Source organism: Saccopteryx bilineata, chromosome 6, assembly GCF_036850765.1.
Source record: "Saccopteryx bilineata isolate mSacBil1 chromosome 6, mSacBil1_pri_phased_curated, whole genome shotgun sequence".
In the NCBI taxonomy this organism is placed as follows: Eukaryota; Metazoa; Chordata; class Mammalia; order Chiroptera; family Emballonuridae; genus Saccopteryx; species Saccopteryx bilineata.
The window spans coordinates 144,726,442-144,745,102 of record NC_089495.1 but is presented as its reverse complement, the minus strand read 5'-3'; the positions used below and the strand labels follow the sequence as shown (position 1 = coordinate 144,745,102).

General features: G+C 38.3%; 1 protein-coding gene across 3 annotated transcripts in view; it reads right to left on the bottom strand.

Moving 5' to 3' along the window:
* GEN1 (GEN1 Holliday junction 5' flap endonuclease) overlaps positions 1-18,661 on the bottom strand; it is a 43,569-nt gene that overhangs the window by 18,244 nt on the left and 6,664 nt on the right. Inside the window, exons 2-6 of one of the 3 annotated variants that reach the window (XM_066236972.1) lie at positions 16,587-16,881; positions 15,420-15,594; positions 14,574-14,760; positions 2,714-2,890; positions 1,446-1,556 (exon numbers count right to left, since the gene is read on the bottom strand). In XM_066236972.1, the coding sequence (XP_066093069.1) occupies positions 1,446-1,556; positions 2,714-2,890; positions 14,574-14,760; positions 15,420-15,594; positions 16,587-16,677 (741 nt within the window). In that variant the 5' untranslated portion in view covers positions 16,678-16,881. Of the gene's footprint in view, positions 1-1,445; positions 1,557-2,713; positions 2,891-14,573; positions 14,761-15,419; positions 15,595-16,410; positions 16,541-16,586; positions 16,882-18,661 lie in introns of those variants that run through there. The other 2 variants (XM_066236973.1, XM_066236974.1) reach the window with 2 other exon arrangements.

Below are 18,661 nucleotides of genomic sequence, written 5' to 3'. Positions count from 1 at the left end.
GCACCAGGACAGAGGTATCAGTTTTAAAAATACCCCCAAGCATCCTGCGTGCCTGCTCGTAAGGGGGTGTTCCCTCTAACCTGAATCCCCTTCCCAATCCACCACCATTCTGCTACTAAAATGGCACAACAGATGGTAACCACAAGCCTATGTCTTTGGCATACCAGTTGCCAAATATTTAGCATATCAACCTTCTTGTATTAGCATTTAACTACATGCTAAGTTTTTTTAAGACAAATCATGTTAGCACATAGTCTTAACAATCTTTAAGTAGAACAACATAAATAGATGGCAGTTCTGATGATGAAAGATACAAATGTTCTGAATAGCTAAGGCTACATAATATAACACCAATGTAGCTAAAGTTGGTTTAGGTGAGTTTGCAAATTTTTTCTTACATTCAACATTGGGCTGCTTCTAGTCTTTATGATATAATTACATAAGGGAAATATAAATTTCCTCTTTCAGAATTAAATTATAATAAAATAATTATTTTTTTATGTTACTTAAAAGTTTCATTCCTCCTGCTTCCTTTTCTTACTAGTTAAAATAAATGTGAATTTCTCTATCTGGTCACTGATGACATAAATTATAGATTAGGGTAAAATTTTGACTTCCCTGTTATTCTTCCTCTCTCTTGAGCCCTGGCTAAAAAAAATAATAATAATAATAATTATATACCTTCTTTTTCTAGATGTCTCTTGGGGATGAGTATACAATATGTATAATGAAGGATTCAGTAAGAATACAGAGATGGTCAGTAGGAACCTAATAATGGGGTTACATAATAAGAGCTACAATACAAGTCATTTATAATTTTAAATATAGTATTTAAGAATGGAGTGAGCTAAAATTCTTAATTGATCACTCAGTTATCATAACTATTTGTTACAGATTACTGTAATGTGCATCTTAAGACATAAATAAAAGGTTTTCATGAACAAAATTGAATGAGATGCTAAGAGGCATGGAAGGATGAATGGCTTACCCTAATAATCACGTAGCCTAGCAACAATAATATTATAACACTGAGCATGTGCACAGCTGGAAAGCTAAAGACTAAAAACAAAAAATAGGTAAAGGAGGGATAGAAGCTAACACTGGCATGGTAAAAGAAAAGAGTAATTCCTTTATTGCTTTACATGGGTAGGTGAACTTGAATATGAATCTCCTAACCTAAAGTAATGGTTTACTGAGATTCAAGCTGTGATACTAGTTAATATTCTAGTCTCGTTTGTAACATTCAGTGTCACATGAATGAGGCAGCTTTTTAATGCCACTTGAAATGCTGATTATTGTAGTTACTGAATAGTTTATTATGCCTAAAATCATATTCTAAATTAGATTCTTCATCATATAACCATATTATATTCATATTTATGCAGATGGTAAGGTATCAGAAAAATCCACACTATAAATAGTAAATAAATACAATTTCAGTGTACCTTTGGAAGATAATCACAACCAAGTAGTATTGCTAATCCAACCAGAGCATCTCTATCCAAACATAGTTTACTCTTGATAGATGACATTGTGTAACAGTCAACATGTGGGTCCTAGAGGAAAGTACAGATTTGTTGAATATTCAAAAATAAATATTTATACATTAAACAGCATTACAAAACAATGTGCCAAAGGTGGCTCTAAATGTTTAATTATTCCTAAAAGTTTAAATAGAAAAATTATCCCAATCTTCATGGAATTGAGCACTTCAATATCTGGAAATAAAGTCAGTTTTAAAAATGGCTTAAAAATTATAGTATTCATTTTTTCCTCTGTACTGCTTTTGATGTATACAAAAGTATATTTTCATCCTACAAAATTAAACACTGTAAAACATACATTACTGGAAGTAAACATCCCCTGTAATTGCATCTTCTAAAGTTAACATTATTAATAGTGTGGTGCATATTCTTCCAAAAAACCTTTTCTTCAACACACGTACATAAATACTGGTTATTAACTATAGTTTAAGTAAAAACAGGATGATATAAAAAAAAATTTGTAATTTTTCTTACCCACTAATATATCTGGATATCTTTAATGTTAATACCACATACTGTGTTAATAACTGCTTACTCATTCTGAAGCAGTGTTTCACAAGGGTGACACTATTGCCAATTTCAGAGCGATAACAGAATTGTCTGGCACGAGGTTTTGCTTTCCTGCCTCCAATCCACCAAATATGTGTAGTCTCCCTTGCCCAACTCTAAATGGTCACAACCACAATGTCTCCTAGTAGGTAGCTCCCTGGCTGAGAACCACAGCAGCATTTAACTATTTCCTATGCATGGGCATTGGGGTTGTTCATCCAGTTTTTGTAATTACTGACAATGCTGCAAATGACATCCCTGTATATCTCTCCTTGCATATTTGGAGGTGTTCTTAAGGATAAATTACTAAAAGTAGAAATTCTGGGTGAAAGCAATAAATCCCACACACAATTTTAAAATATATTGTTAGAACTGATTTGGAATCTAAGCATATGAAACAAGTCAAGCCCTCAGAAGAGAAATCCATACTTCAAACAGAATGAACCAGGTGGCAATGTTATTTTTAATAACAAGTGAGCACTGTATTTAGTCACTGCCACGTGCCAGGCCCAGGTGTTATACTAAGCATTTTACATGTATCTTTCTTTCATTTAGTTGTTTAATAATTCCTTTAAAGGTTAGTTTGTAAAAGCAATGCTGACACTAGACAGGAACAGCACCTTGGCGTTCATAGTGAAATTCCTGTAAACGGTCTGGGCCCCGTAGAGGAAGGCATCCCCATCGTTGGTGAGGCAGCCGTCCACATAGCCCATGGCATTGAGGTGGGCGCACATGGCCTCGGCTTCGCCAGCGGCCTGGACCCAGGGGATTCCTAAGCAGTCCAGCAGTTCAAGGCACTGAAAAGAAAAAGCAGATGTAAGAACTCTAAGAGCAATTTTATTCTAATTTTATTCAGTGCTTAACTTACTTTTCTATATTACAAATATTAACAGTAACTAAAAGACAGTATCTAGGTGTTTTACAAATATGGTATTTAAGAAAAACAGTGGGAAATTTGAACACTGAATACTTTATGGCATTAAAGAACTTTTAGGTGTGGTAATAAAAATTTTATTGCGGTTATGTTTTTGTTAATTTTTTAGAATTCCTTATCTTTTTGACAAAGGTGCTGAAATACTGAGATTTGCTTCAAGAAAATGTGGGAAAGGGGGCCTCATGGGACCGATGAAACAAGACTGCCTGAGAGCTAATTCCTGTTTATGATTGATGATGGGCTACTTTTGTGTTTTAAGATTTTCTGTAATGAAAAGTTAAACATTTTTAATGTTAAAAAGTACTAAAATCCACATTCAATTTTAAAAATTAATTAAAAAATTACTTTGAAAAAATAATGAATACTCAATGTTCATTATTTTGCTCAACAGTATCTCAAGATTCAGTAAATATCTTTAAATGATTAAAAAATAATCACATTAAGATTTACATCTGCAAAACCACAATTCTGCTCACATGATGGTCAACCTAATTGAAGTCTTCCAAAGAAGGCATTATTATGTAAGTTTGGCTTGAGGCTTTCAAGTGCTCTTCTTTCCCTCTATCACCTCTTCCATGCAATGGAACTCGCAGGCTGTGGGAAACCACACGGGGTCTGATGTTGATGTGTTCCTCAGAAGTCAAATGCCTGTGCAGATACACCTATCAATTTGCTGATGCATAAATAATCCTGTCAGTTTTTTTTGGGTTATGAATTCAACCCAACTAAGCAGCATATAGCGTAGTCTTGTAGCCTAGAGTATTCTTCCTTGTCATGTACAGTTCTCAAATTCTATCCCTGGGGAACACTGAGAATGGTGAAAAATGAGGCCACTGTATTTCGTAGAGGAAGACTGTAAATAGCAGCTCTTTTGCTTTAACTCAGCGGTTCTCAACCTGTGGGTCGCGACCCCGGCGGGGGTCGAACGACCAAAACACAGGGATCACCTAAAGCCATCGGAAAATACATATTTATTATACAATACATTTTTAAATAAAATATGTGTTTTGGTCGCTTGACCCCCACCAGGGTCACGACCCACAGGTTGAGAACCGCTGCTTTAATTGATTACCTGCAAGCTACATTACATGAGGAAAGTCTGTGCCAGATGTTGGCCAACACGGACAAGGTTCAAAAAGACAAAGCACTCTGCCGACAAAAGGGGTACTTTTCAGGAGACAGTTGTGTTACAGATATTTTTTTTTACTGTAATATCATAGGTACCCCCATCTTCCTCCAGAGAAGAAGTGTCCTTTCATAATAAAAGAGTTTGAAAATTATTTCATATTCCTGTGTCAACTGACATTCCAACTCTTTCAAAAAACCAGCGTAGAATTTTTGGTGAGGTTCACTGTAAATTTCCCTCCCCGCAGTCTCTGCCACGTAGGGTAGATGTGGTGTTGGAAAAAGACTAATGTGTGAATGTGTGCTTTTCATGCTTCTACCTAAAAGTGGGCAGAGGATCAGGAGGAAATAGCGCCTAGTAACAGAGGGTACTGAAATATGAAAATGAATAATGGGCAAGGAACACTGAACAAAATGCCTAAGAAAAGTCCAATTACTGCAATAAAGAAACAGGAATAGAGCAATTTTCTAAAAGAGACGCACATAATTTTGCTTTGTACTAGGTATTTAATGCTCTAAGTATGTAGACCATGGTTATTTCTAGTAACAGATTATATAAGAAATAATTAGAGAAGACAAGATGGCAATGGAGTAGGCGGACATACCAACATCCACCTCCCAGAACCAAAGTGGATTACAAACTAATTTTAATAACTATCATCTGGAAAAACCAACTTTGGACTAAGAGGACTCTTCAACCAAGGAACACTGAAGAAGCCACACTGAGACTAGTAGGAAAAGCAGAAATGCAGAGAGGGCTGCCCAGCTCCCTGGAGCAAATGGCAGGCGGGAGAGACTCGCGTGGTGGGAAGTGAGTTTAGCTGAGAGGGGAGGGTCCTGAGTCCCAGGAACAAAGCCCCAGCCTGCAGCCCCAGAGCCTAAAAGAGGCGTATGGACAGTATTTAGCTGGAAACAAGTCAGGATACTGTTTGTGAGAAAGAGACTGATTTCTCAGAACCAGGATTCTTCTTAAAGGGACCGCACAGAACACCTCTCTCACAACCACTTACCCGGGGCTCCAGGGTACGGGGAGAGAGGAGAGGTCCAGAGTAGCAGGAAGAGAGTGTAATCTAGGAGGCACAGGGAAAAACATTTTGGAAGACAGCCACCCTAACCCTAACCCCTGGAACGAGTCACTCCCCAAATCTGAAGTGAATATTTCCCCTGGAAACAGCAATACCAGCAAAGGGAAGCAGGACACCAGCCAAACAAGCTCTCCCACGGCACTCAGAGCAGAGTCGCTTACAAGGAGAGAGCTTTCGGGACTACAGTAGTGAGTCTTAGGTTCTGAGCTGCAGTGCCCACACTAACACAGCTGAGGGCTCGCCAGAGGGCGGACAGTGGCAAGACGCGGAAGCGCGGTTCTGTTGGCATGGGCGGGAGCTGGCTAGCCACAACTGGGCCCAGCTGTGAGCTCAGTCTTGCCTGGCTGGGGAGGAGGGGTCATGCAAAAGCGGTCAAGCCCAGCTGCAGGCAGCCTGCAATCCAGCTGCGGGCAGCCTGCAATCCAGCCTGCGGGAGAAGGGAGGGAACCCGGAAGGGGTGGAGACCAGCCCTTGAGCAAGGGCACAGGGGCACAGCCTTGCCCCGCCCGTGGAACCTTGGCTTGTGGCCTGACTTGGGAGCCAGCCCCTCCCACAGGGGTGGAGCAAAAAACCCAGAACAGGCAGAGTCCCGCTACTGAGCATGGGCACGCAGTCCCACCTGGCCTGTGGAGCAAAGGCTTGCAGCTGTCCCATGAATGGGCTCCTCCTGCAAGGGTGGGACAAAAACCCGGAAACAGGCGGAGACCCGCAGTTGAGCAAAGATGCACACCACTGCCCTAAGGGTCAAGCATAATGCCACCCATGGGGGCGGGGCAAAGGCCAAGGCTACCAAGGCTTGTACACCCGAGCACGTGATCACAGCCACTCATGAAAGAGAGGCGGAAACCACAGCAACAGCCCCAGGGGGCAGGCACTGGCAACGCAAATACCCAAATGCCCTAGGAAGCAACAACAGAGGGGGTGGCGGGCCTGCAGACAGAACATACCTAGGGAACAGAGGCCACACCCAGTGGACTCCAGTGGTCAAAACCTTTCTTTACACAGAGAAAATGAGAAGGCAGAGAAATGCAACACAAATGAATCAAGAGAAATCCCCAGAAAAGACCTGAATAAGTCAGATATAACCAAATTACCAGATGCAGAGTTTCAAATAACGATTGTTAGGATGCTCAAAGATATTAGAACAACAATAGATGGTCATTACGAACACCTAAATAAAGAGCAAATATAAAAAAGGACACTGAAATAATAAAAAAGAATCAGTCAGAAATGACAAATACAATATTACAAATGAAGAACACAATGGAAGGAATTAAAAGCGGGATGGATGAAGCTGAGAATCGAATCAGCGAGTTAGAGGACAAGATAAATAAATGCACAGAAGCAGAGCAGAAAAAAGAAAAGAGACTCAAAAAGTCTGAGTAAACTCTAAGAGCTTTGTGAAAACAAGAAGAGAAATAACATCCGTATCATAGGAGTTCCTGAAGAAGAGAAAGAACACGGGACAGAGACTTTGTTCAAGCATATCATAGCTGAAAACTTTCCTCAATTAAGGTTGGAAAACATCTCAAATGTTCAAGAAGCACAGAGAATTCCATTAAAGAGAAACCTCAAGAAATCTACACCAAGACACATCATACTTAAAATACCAAAGCTAAGTGATAAAGAGAAAAGCTGCTAGAGAAAAAAAGACTATCAAAGAAGCCCCCATAAGGATGACTTCTGACTTCTCAACAGAAACACTTGAGGCCAGAAGGGAATGGCAAGAAATATTCAAAATAATGCAGAACAAGAGCCTACAACCAAGACTACTTTATCCAGCAAGGCTATCATTTAAAATTGAAGGAGAAATAAAAAGCTTTCCAGACCAAAAAAAACTCAAGGAATTCACTACAACCAAACCAAAAATGCAAGAAATGCTAAGGGGCCTGTTGTAAACAGATCAAAGGAGAAAAAGAATATAGCAAAAGAGGAATACAGTTTTAAAGAATAAAATGGCAATAAACAATTACATATCAATAATAACCTTAAAATGTAAATAGATTAAATGATCCCATCAAAAGACATAAAATAGCTGCGTGGATAAGAAAACAGGACCCATACATATGCTGTCTACAAGAGACACACCTTAAAACAAAAGATGCACATACACTGAAGATAAAAGGATGGAAAAAAATATTTCACACAAATGGAAATGAAAAAAAAGCTGGGGTAGCAATACTTATATCAGACAAAATGGACTTTAAAACAAAGACTATAGTTAGAGATAAAGAAGGTCACTATATAATGATAAAGGGAGCAATCCAACAGGAAGATATAACTATTATAAATATCTACGCACCTAATATAGGAGCAACTAAATATATAAAGCAGACTTTAATGGATTTAAAGGGTGAGATCAACAGCAAAACTATAATAGTAGGGGATTTCAATACCCTACTAATATCACTAGATAGATCCTCCAGAAAGAAAATTAACAAAGAAACAGCAAACTTAAAGGACATACTAGATCAACTCGATTTAATAGATATCTTCAGAACCTTTCACCCTAAAACAGCAGAATATACATTCTTTTCAAGTGCTTATGTACATTCCCTAGAATAGACCACATGTTACAGCACAAAAGCAGTTTAACAAATTTAAGAGGATTGAAATCATATCAAACACTTTCTCCGATCACAATAGCATGAAACTAGAAATCAACTACAACAGAAAAACTGAAAAATACTCAAACATTTGGAAGCTAAATAGCATGGTATTAAATAACGAATGGGTAAACAATGAGATCAAAGAAGAAATTTAAAAATTCCTAGAAACGAATGATAATGAGCATACATCAACTCAAAATTTCTGGGACACAGCAAAAGCTGTCCTCAGAGGGAAGTTCATAGCATTACAGGCATACCTCAAGAAGATAGAAAAAGCTCAAATAAACAACTTGACCCTACATTTAAAAGAACTAGAAAAAGAACAGCAAGTAAAACCCAGAGCTAGTAGAAGGAAGGAAATAATAAAGATCAGAGCAGAAATAAATGACATAGAGGCTAAAGAAACACTACAGAGGATCAATGAAACCAGAAGCTGGTTCTTTGAAAAGGTAAACAAGATCGATGGACCTTTAACCAGACTCACCAAGAAAAAAAGAGAGAGGACTCAAATAAATAAAATTAGAAACGAGAGTGGAGAAATAAAAACTGACACAACAGAAATACAAAATATTGTCAGAAAATACTATGAAGAACTGTACGCCAAAAAACTAGACAACCTAGATAAAATGGACAAATTCCTTGAAACATATAATCTTCCAAAAATTAATCTGGAAGAATCAGAAAACCTAAACAGACCAATTACAACAAATGAGATTGAAACAGTTATCAAAAAACTCCCAAAAAAGAAAAGTCCTGGGCCTGATGGCTTCACTAGTGAATTCCAAAGACTCATTCAAAGAAGAACTAACTCCTATCCTTCTCAAGCTATTTCAAAAAATTCAAGAGGAAGGAAGACTTCCAAGCTCCTTTTATGAGGCGAGCATAATTCTGATTCCAAAACCAGGCAAAGACAACACAAAGAAAGAAAATTATAGGCCTATATCCCTGATGAATATAGATGCTAAAATCCTCAACAAAATATTAGCAAACCGGATCCAGCAATATATGAAAAAAATCATACACCATGATCAAGTGGGATTTATTCTGGGGAGGCAAGACTGGTACAATATTCGCAAATCAATCAATGTGATGCATCACGTAAACAAAAGGAAGGAGAAAAACCACATGATAATTTCAACAGATGCAGAAAAAGCATTTGATAAAATCAAGTACTCATTCATGATCAAAACTCTCAGCAAAGTGGGAATACAGAAAACATACCTCAACATGATAAAGGCCATCTATGACAAACCCACAGCCAACATCAGCCAACTCAATGGGCAAAAATTAAAAGCAATCCCCTTAAGATCAGGATCAAGGCAGGAGTGCCCCCTTTCACCACTCTTATTCAACATAGTTCTGGAAGTCCTAGCCACAGCAATCAGACAAGAAAAAGAAATAAAAGGCATCCAAATTGGAAAAGAAATAAAACTATCATTATTTGCAGATGATAAGATATTGTATATAGAAAACCCTAAAGTCGCAGTCAAAAACTACTTGACCTGATAAATGAATTCAGAAAGGTTGCAGGATATAAAATTAATACTCAGAAATCAGATGCATTTTTATATACTAACAATGAACTGTCACAAAGAGAAATTAAGGAATCAATCCCCTTTACCACTGCAACCAAAAAAATAAAGTACCTAGAAATAAATTTAACCAGGGAGATTAAAGACTTGCACTAGGAAAATTAAAAAACATTCATAAAAGAAATCAGGGAAGATACAAACAAGTGGAAGCATATACCGTGCTCATGGTTAGGAAGAATAAACATCATTAAAATGTCTATATTACCCAAAGCAATTTTTAAATTCAATGCAATACCGATTAAAATACCAATGACTTAATTCAAAGATATAGAACACATATTCCAAAAATTTATATGGAACCAAAAGAGAACACGAATAGCCTCAGCAATCTTGAAAAGGAAGAATCAAGTGGGACGTATCACACTTCCTGATATCAAGTTATATTATAAGGCCATTGTACTCAAAACAGCCTGGTACTGGCATAAGAACAGGCATATAGGTCAATGGAACAGAACAGAGAACCCAGAAATAAACCCACAGCTCTATGGACAACTGATATTTGACAAAGGAGGTAAGAGCATACACAGCCTTTTCAAAAAATGGTGTTGAGAAAATTGGACAGCTACCTGCAAAAAAAATGAAACTAGACCACCAACTTACACCATTTACAAAAATAAACTCAAAATGGATAAAAGACGTAAATGTAAGCCGTAAAACCATAAACATCTTAGAAGAAAACATAGGCAGTAAGCTCTCTGACATCTCTCACAGCAATATATTTGCCGATTTGTCTCCAGAGGCAAGTGAAATAAAAGACAGGATAAACAAATGGAACTCTATGAAAGTAAAAAGCTTCTGCACAGCTAAAGACATTAAGAACAGAATAAAAAGACAAACTATACAATGGGAGAATATATTTGACAATGCATCTGATAAGGGGTTAATAACCAAAATTTATAAAGAACTTGTAAAACTTAATACCAGGAAGACAAACAATCCAATCCAAAAATGGGCAAAAGAAATGAATAGACACTTCTCCGAAGAGGACATAGGCCAATAGGCATATGAAAAAATGCTCAACATCACTAATCATTAGAGAAATACAAATTAAAACCACAATGAGATATCACCTAACACCAGTCAGAATGGTGCTCATCAACAAAACAACACCGAATAAGTGCTGGCAAGGATGTGGAGAAAAGGGAACCCTCCTGCACTGCTGCTGGGAATGCAGACTCGTGCAGCCACTGTGGAAAACAGTATGAAGATTCCTCAAGAAATTAAAAATCGAACTGCCTTTTGACCTAACTATACCACTGTTAGGAATATACCCCAAGAACACCATAGCACTGTTTGAAAAGAAGAAATGCACCCCCATGTTTATGGCAGCATTGTTCACAATAGTGAAGATCTGGAATCAGCCCAAGTGTCCGTCAGTGGACGAGTGGATTAAAAAGCTTTGGTACATGTATACTATGGAATACTACTCAGCCATAAGAAATGATGACATCGGATCATTTACAACAACATGGATGGACTTTGATAACATTATAATGAGTTTAAAAAGTAAATCAGAAAAAACTAAGAGCTATATGATTCCTTACATAGGTGGGATATAAAAATGAGACTCAGAGACATGGACAAGAGTGTGGGGATTACAGGGTGGGGGGGAGGAAAGGGAGGAAGTTGGGGGAGGGGAGGGGCACAAAGAAAACCAGTTAGAAGGTGACGTCTTAGAAGACAATTGGATTTGGTGATGGGAATGCAGCATAATCAAATGTCAAAAAAACCTAGAGATGTTTTCTCTGAACATATGTACCCTGATTTATCAATGTCACCCCATTAAATTAATCAAAAAAAAAAAAAAGAATTTGTCTCAAGGCTAATTCAGGCAGTTAGAAGAATAATATAAGGATGCTAATTCTGCTTCTCAGCCACATTTCGCAAAAGGGGCCCAAAGAAAATTGGTGATTTGGCTCCTCTGATTTTGACAATTGGTTTTAAAAAAATAGGTCAGGAACACCCTGAAATGGAACTAACAATATATGAGCATAAATTTAAAGGACTTTTAGATACTGGAGCTGATGTATCTGTTATTGCTAAGCTACATTGGCCTCCTTCCTGGCCCACTCATTCAGCAGCCACAGAATTACAAGGTATAGAGCAGAGTAAATCCCCTGAACAAAGTTCTAGTTTTTTACATTAGGAAGATTAAGAAGGTCATGCTGGATTTTTTAAGCCTTATGTGCTCCCTGGATGGCCAGTTAATTTGTGGGGTAGAGATGTTTTGAAAAATATGGGAGTGTTGTTTGTCAGTCCTAATGGTTGAGTCAGTACTCAGATGCTTGATCGGGGATTTTTGCCCACTAAGGGACTAGGGAAAAGAACAGCGAGGAATTCTCACCCCCATAGAAGTGGCACCCAATACCAGAAGGTGTGGATTAGGATATCAAAATTTAGCATAGGTGCCTTGGTAGCTCCTGCTATCTCAATAATGCATTGTGCAGACCCAATTACTTGGAAATCAGATAATCCTGTATGGGTAGACCAATGGCCCCTTTCTCAGGAGAAACTTAGGGCAACTGCTCAATTGGTACAAGAGCAGCTATAGCTTGGGCACATTGAACCATCTAATAGCCCATGGAATACACTTCCATATTTTGATCTTGTTGTTTCCTGGACTATCAAGGGGCATAGGCAACCCTTACAGCTTATAGGTTTTGATCCTCAAAATTATTGTTCCTTTTTTCAAAGGATCAACAACAATGGCTCTGGGAAACTTCCACTAAATGGCAAATCGCTTTTGCAAATCAACAGACAACTTTATACTGAAACTGTCAACTTAAAATCAGCTCAAAGACTAGAATTATATGCCATTATCATGGCTTTTTAGCATTTGCCATATTCCTCCTTTAATCTATACAGAGACAGCAAATATTTACTTATGGTGTTTCCACTATATAGACTGCTGTCTTAGCGACAAATGCTGATGAACTATTTCAGCAGTTCCTCCTTCTTCAAAGACTTGTATGTCAACATAGAGCTCCATGTTTTATAGGACATACTCGAGCTCACTCCATGCTCCCTGGAACTTTAGCACAAGGGAATGCCCTTGTTGATCAAGCTACCCAAAGGAAAATTATTTGGAGCAACCATGACAGATCGAGCAATTCAGTCTCATACTATTCATCACCAGAACGCTGCAGCCCTGTGTAAACAGTTTCAACTTTCTCGGGAGCAGCATGGCAGATTGGTAAATCCTGTCCAAGGGGTCCTATACTACAATCTGTCCCTTTATTTGGAGTTAACCCTCAAGGACTCCTACCAGGACAACTTTTGCAAATGGATGTTACTCATATACCTTCATTTGGCAAACAGTCCTATGTCCACGTTACAGTGGATACCTATTCTGGATTTATAGTAACCTCTGTCAGAACAGGAGAGGCTGCTAAGCATGTTATAGCTCATTGTCTGTATGCATTGTTCTATTATTGGATTTCCTAAACTGGTTAAACTGACAATGCTCCTGCATATGTAGCAAAAGCATTTCCTGTATTTTGTCAAACCTTTCGAATTATGGGTATTTCTTACAATCGTTAAAGTCAAGGTTATTATTAAAGTGTACCCAGCAAATATTTTAAGGTCAATTTATAAAATTTAAAAGGGGGGAGTCCTATCTTGGAACTTCTACAGGTCTACCATATCATGCTTTTTACTTAAAAATTTTAAATTTCTTTTGAAGGCTGATGAACAGGAGACACCAAATCTTTTTCTCCTGCAATCTTCTACCTTCTTTTTTTTTTGATCCAGCCAATAACACTGTTTTCTTTTTCCAAATAGCTACAGATATATGGAAAAGGTTTATATAGGCGGATGGGGATCCTCAAACTCCTCAGCGAGATCTTCTGAGCATGGCTTTTAAGGTACCAAGAGGCAGAAAAAGCCCAATAGAAATCAGGTGAACTATCAGCTTTTAGGATACGCCTTTAAAGGCTCCAACGCCCCAAAGGGGTCTCATAGGATTCCATCTGGGTCTTGCTTCAATAGTGAATAGGAAAGTCATTGAGCTAAAGCCTGCCAGGCTTACATGCCTTTGCTGTGAGGAAAAAGGGACACTGGAAGGTAGGCTTCCCCCTCGCTCCTCTAAGCGAGGGTTCAGTCTCTTCCAGCCCTGCTCCAGCCACCTATGACCTAACCTTGCCCAGAATGCTGGGGTTTGCCACGGAAGGCTGAAGGTGCCCAGGGCCGTCGGCCCCATCTACAACACTGTGGACGAGCCTAGGGTATTTCCTCCAAGAAGCAGGTAAACTGATCTCATTTGCACAAGGGCCACTTAACTATGTCTTGCCTGAATAGTCAGGGTTTTTTATTCTTTCCTCAAAGATCTCTGTTGTGGGTGTTGATAGTCCTATTTTCTGCTGCTTTGTTTAATAGATAGTGTTTTCTTTATTCCTCCTACCTCAATGCTCCACTCATATTTCAGGCTGGGACCTACTCCTAATTTAGAGCTCTCTTTCCCCCCCTTTTTTTTTTTTTTTTTTTTTTTGTATTTTTCTGAAGCTGGAAATGGGGAGAGACAGTCAGACAGACTCCCGCATGTGCCCGACCGGGATCCACCCGGCACGCCCACCAGGGGCGACGGTCTGCCCACCAGGGGGCGATGCTCTGCCCCTCCGGGGTGTCGCTCTGCCGCGACCAGAGCCACTCTAGCGCCTGGGGCAGAGGCCAAGGAGCCATCCCCAGCGCCCGGGCCATCTTTGCTCCAATGGAGCCTTGGCTGCGGGAGGGGAAGAGAAGACAGAGAGGAAGGAGGGGGTGGGGGTGGAGAAGCAAATGGGCGCTTCTCCTATGTGCCCTGGCCGGGAATCGAACCCGGGTCCCCCGCACGCCAGGCCAATGCTCTACCGCTGAGCCAACCGGCCAGGGCCGTTTCTCATTCACAGAATAGGAAATGAGGCAGATATAAAATAGAAATCTTGCAGAACACTTTAGAGTTTCAAGATGCCAGAGCTAGGACTTAAATTTGGTTAGGTCTATTTCACTCCAATATAAACTCTTTTCTCCCTCCACACTGGCCTTCTATGTATACAATAAGGTTAGTGAGTATTAAAGATAAAGTGTATAACAACTTTTATCAAAATAAAATGTTCCCTCTAATTCAAATCAGAATTATTAAATCAGATCCAAATGCTTACCTCTTTCAATACTAATTTAAAATGTGATCTCCCTGTTTTCTGAGACCATGTTTTTCCAGAAGACCCATATCGAATCTGATTCCTCTTGTTTATGACATCAGCTTTCAACTTTGGAGGTTCCCCTTCCATAACAAATACCAGTTTTACATCCATTAGTGTTAAATGTGAGATACGAAAAAATAAGTTCCTGAAATACAAAAATTAGTAATATACTGCTTGTCATTATTGATGGCAAAAGTCAACATAGCAGTATGACACTAATGGCAAGAACAGTGGACTAGTACCTAAAAGGGTTACATGCAGTAATATTTTATTTATATGATTTTATTTCACTGGACTGAGAAACCACTGAATGTTTTTAAGCAAGGGAGATTTATGATTATTTTAACTGCTAAGTGGAAAATGGTTTGGAGGAGAGGGAGGCTAAGAGCTGAGGGAGGGAAGCCAGTGAAGATGTCACTTCAGCAGGTCAGATAAGAGATGACGTTAGCCTAGACTGAGGTGGTTGGTGCCCTTGCACATGGAGAGAAGTTTATGATCAAACACAGAAGAATATTTTGGAAGTAGAACTGGCAAAACTTCCTGATGGACTGGACATGGACAGCGAGGTAAAATAGGGAGAATGGCCCCAATTTTCTGGCTTACAGCCACTGAAGCTTCCAAGTGGGTATGTTAAATAGGCAGCTAGTTATGTGAGTCTGGAGCTCGAAAGGTAAGAAGTACAAATTTGTGAGACATCAATGTAGAGATGGCAGATTTAGACATGCTAATATATTTTAAAATCTCAAAAACAAGACATCAACTGCTTCTACAATCATGTTTATATTCTAAGAACTTTTACTATACCTGAGGTGGGGCTTTGTGACAGTTCCGATCATTTTTTTCACTGCCTGTGCTTCACATACCCAGAGGCTCAGATCAACTGCAATGGTTTTCCCACCAAGACTATTCAAGTGGATGTGTTGCTTAACAGGCTCCAAAATTTGCCACAAGTCATTGACTCCCATTCTCGTATTACCTGCTATTATTTGAAACACACTTTTCAAAAACTGTTAAGACACAGAGGCTCAGAACAAGCATTTAAACAATATATTATGAGCTAGTTAAGAATAATTTATAAAGAGAGGATTCTCCATATTTTTTTTTTCACTAGTCAGCTTTTTGGAATGATCCAAGAGCACCTAAAACATTAAAAATGGTGGTAAATGACATACTAACAAATTGAAAGTAATTTGCATGTTACCAAACATGGTTTCTCTACAGAACTGAAAAATACTTTTAAATTTAATACAAATCAAATATCAGTGGTCCCTCACCCTTCCTCTTCTTTTCTACATCCTCTTTAGGTGGAGAATAAAAATTTTTACATGGTTACCTTAATATTGCATGAAATTTAGAAAAGAAAAATCTACCAAAAATGTTAATGGTGATAACAGGCTTTATTCCAGCAAATAACAAGAGCTAACAAATGCAAGATGCGTAGAAACACAGGATGCTATAAATCACATTAACCTGCTTGAAAATTCATTCCTTGATTTCCATACCTAAAGAGGAAACAAGACCAGCCTATGTCATGATCAGGAAAAAAAAAAAAAAAAAAAACAAAAGCAAGGAAGCATGAAAAAATGAGATTAATGAAGGAAAACTTTGATGAAGGCAGAAAATGCAGAGTTGGAGAAATATAGAGTAATTTATTTACAAATGATTGGCCTGACTGGTGGTGATGCAATAGATAGTGTTGACCTGGAATGGTGGTGAGGTCACCAGTTTGAAACTGGAGGTCATTGGCTTGAGCACAGGGTGGGGGGTAGGTCATCAACATGATCCCAAAGCTTACCAGTTTGAGCCCAAAGGTTGATGGCTTGATTTGAACAAGGTGGCATTGACATGGCCTCAATCAAGGCATGTACGAGAAGCTCAATGTACAACTAAAGTGAAAGCAACTACAAGTTCATGCTTCTTTCTCTGAAAAAAAACCCCCAAAACAACAACAAAAAAAGTGTTGAACCTGACCAGACAGTGGCGCAGTGGATAGAGTGTCGGACTGGGATGTGATGGACCCAGGTTCGAGACCACGAGGTTGCCAGCTTGAGCACAGGCTCATCTGGTTTGAGCAAAGCTCACCAGCTTGGACCCAAGGTTGCTGGCTCAAGCAAGGGGTTACTCAGTCTGCTGTAGCCTCACGATCAAGGAACATATGAGAAAGCAATCAATGAACAGCTAAAGTGTTGCAACGAAAAACTGATGATTGATGCTTCTCATCACTCTCCATTCCTGTCTGTCTGTCCCTTTCTCTGGCTCTCTGGCTCTGTAAAAAAAAAAAAAAAAAAAAAAAAAGTGTTGACTGGCTTTTTAATTACAAGTTCCCACATATTCATTGTGGAAAAATAAAAATATATACATTTCAAAAGAAAAAAAGTTTTAAATCACCTATAGTCCCATTATCCAAAGAAAACTAATGTTAAACTTTTCTAGGGCCATGACATTTTTGAAAATTGGCTTAAACTCTATTATAACCTCTTTGGTATTTTCTATAGGCCAGTTTTTCCTTATCTTTGTTTTTATTTTCAACTGTTATTATTTGATAAAAATACTATGCAGCATTTGCAATGATTCAGTCTGCCTAGACAAATATAATTCAGATTATTTTTCTTTGAATAATGACCTGACTTCATTCCAAAAACACAAGTACAATACAAAAAAAAATATTAAGAGGCTATCACCATAATGCAAAACTATTCGAAATAAAGTCGTATATTGTCTGTTGTTTTTTTTTTAACAAAGTCCACACTAAAAGCAAATTTCCACAAATTATACAGGGCTGCAGTGCCATGTCACTTCTCTGAGCTTTTCTAAGTCTTAATTTTATAATGTGATCGGTGCCACCCATGTATTATTTTGTGCACTCATTTTCATGAAAAGCTGAACAAATATTTGCTGATACCTCAATGTACAAAGAAAAACATACAGACTTGAATACAAATAAAGAATTAGGTGGCTAATGGTGGCTCAGTGCTAATATTGTCTATTTCACATCAAGAAGCCCCACTGGGTGAATGTACATATTAGCCTAAATTCAGAATTAAGGTTTCATTTCTGTTAATGTGAAATATTGTACTTAATTCTGGAAAAAAAGCAGAGATGCATATGTTTTTTCCTAAGGCATTATTATGAAGGGAAACAAGACAATTAGAACACCTAAAATTTAAAAAAATAGAAAGTTTGAAGGGGAAGTTCTTGTTAAGAGTTTCACTTCCATTTGTTAAGCAAGCTGGATACAAGAATAGATTGTTATTGAAAGAAATTATGCAATTCTTCTGTCTTTATGATAATTATCATGACTGATCTTATTTTATTTGTGATCCTGGCCAGGTAGTTCGTTGTTTGGAATGTCATCCCAATAGGCCAAGGTTGCAAGTTTGATCAAGGCACATATAAGAATCAATCAATGAATGCATAAATAAGTGGAACAATATAAATCATTGTTTCTCTCTCTCCCTTCCTTTCTCTCTTAAATCAATAGATAAAAAATAAATAAATGCAAGACCTGACTCAAGCATCAAAATTTTATGATACGGATGTTATTTCTCTTCATGTTGTCACAGAGCTCTCTAAGAGTTTCCTTGGACTTTTTGAGTCTCTTTTCTTTTTTCTGCTCTGCTTCTGTGCCTTCGTTCAACTTGTCCTCCAACTCACTGATTGGATCCTCAGCTTCATCCATCCTGTTTTTAATTCCTTCCATTGTGGTCTTCATTTCTGATAGTGTATTTGTCATCTCCGACTGATTTTTTTTTTAATATTTCAATGTCCTTTTTTATACTTGCTATTTCTTTATTTGGGTGTGTTCATAATGACCATCCATTGTTGTTTTAAGATCCCTAAGTATCCTTACAATCATTATTTTAAACTCTGCATCCGGAAGTTTGGTTATTTCCATATCACTCAGTTCATTTCCTGGAGGTTTCTCTTGGGGTTTCATTTGGATTGCACTTTTCTGTCTTCTCATTATGTCTCTGTGTTTGGGTGTATTGTTTGTAGAGCTGGTTGAGTCTAGGCTTGGTGTTGTCTTCAAGCATCAAAATTTTAAA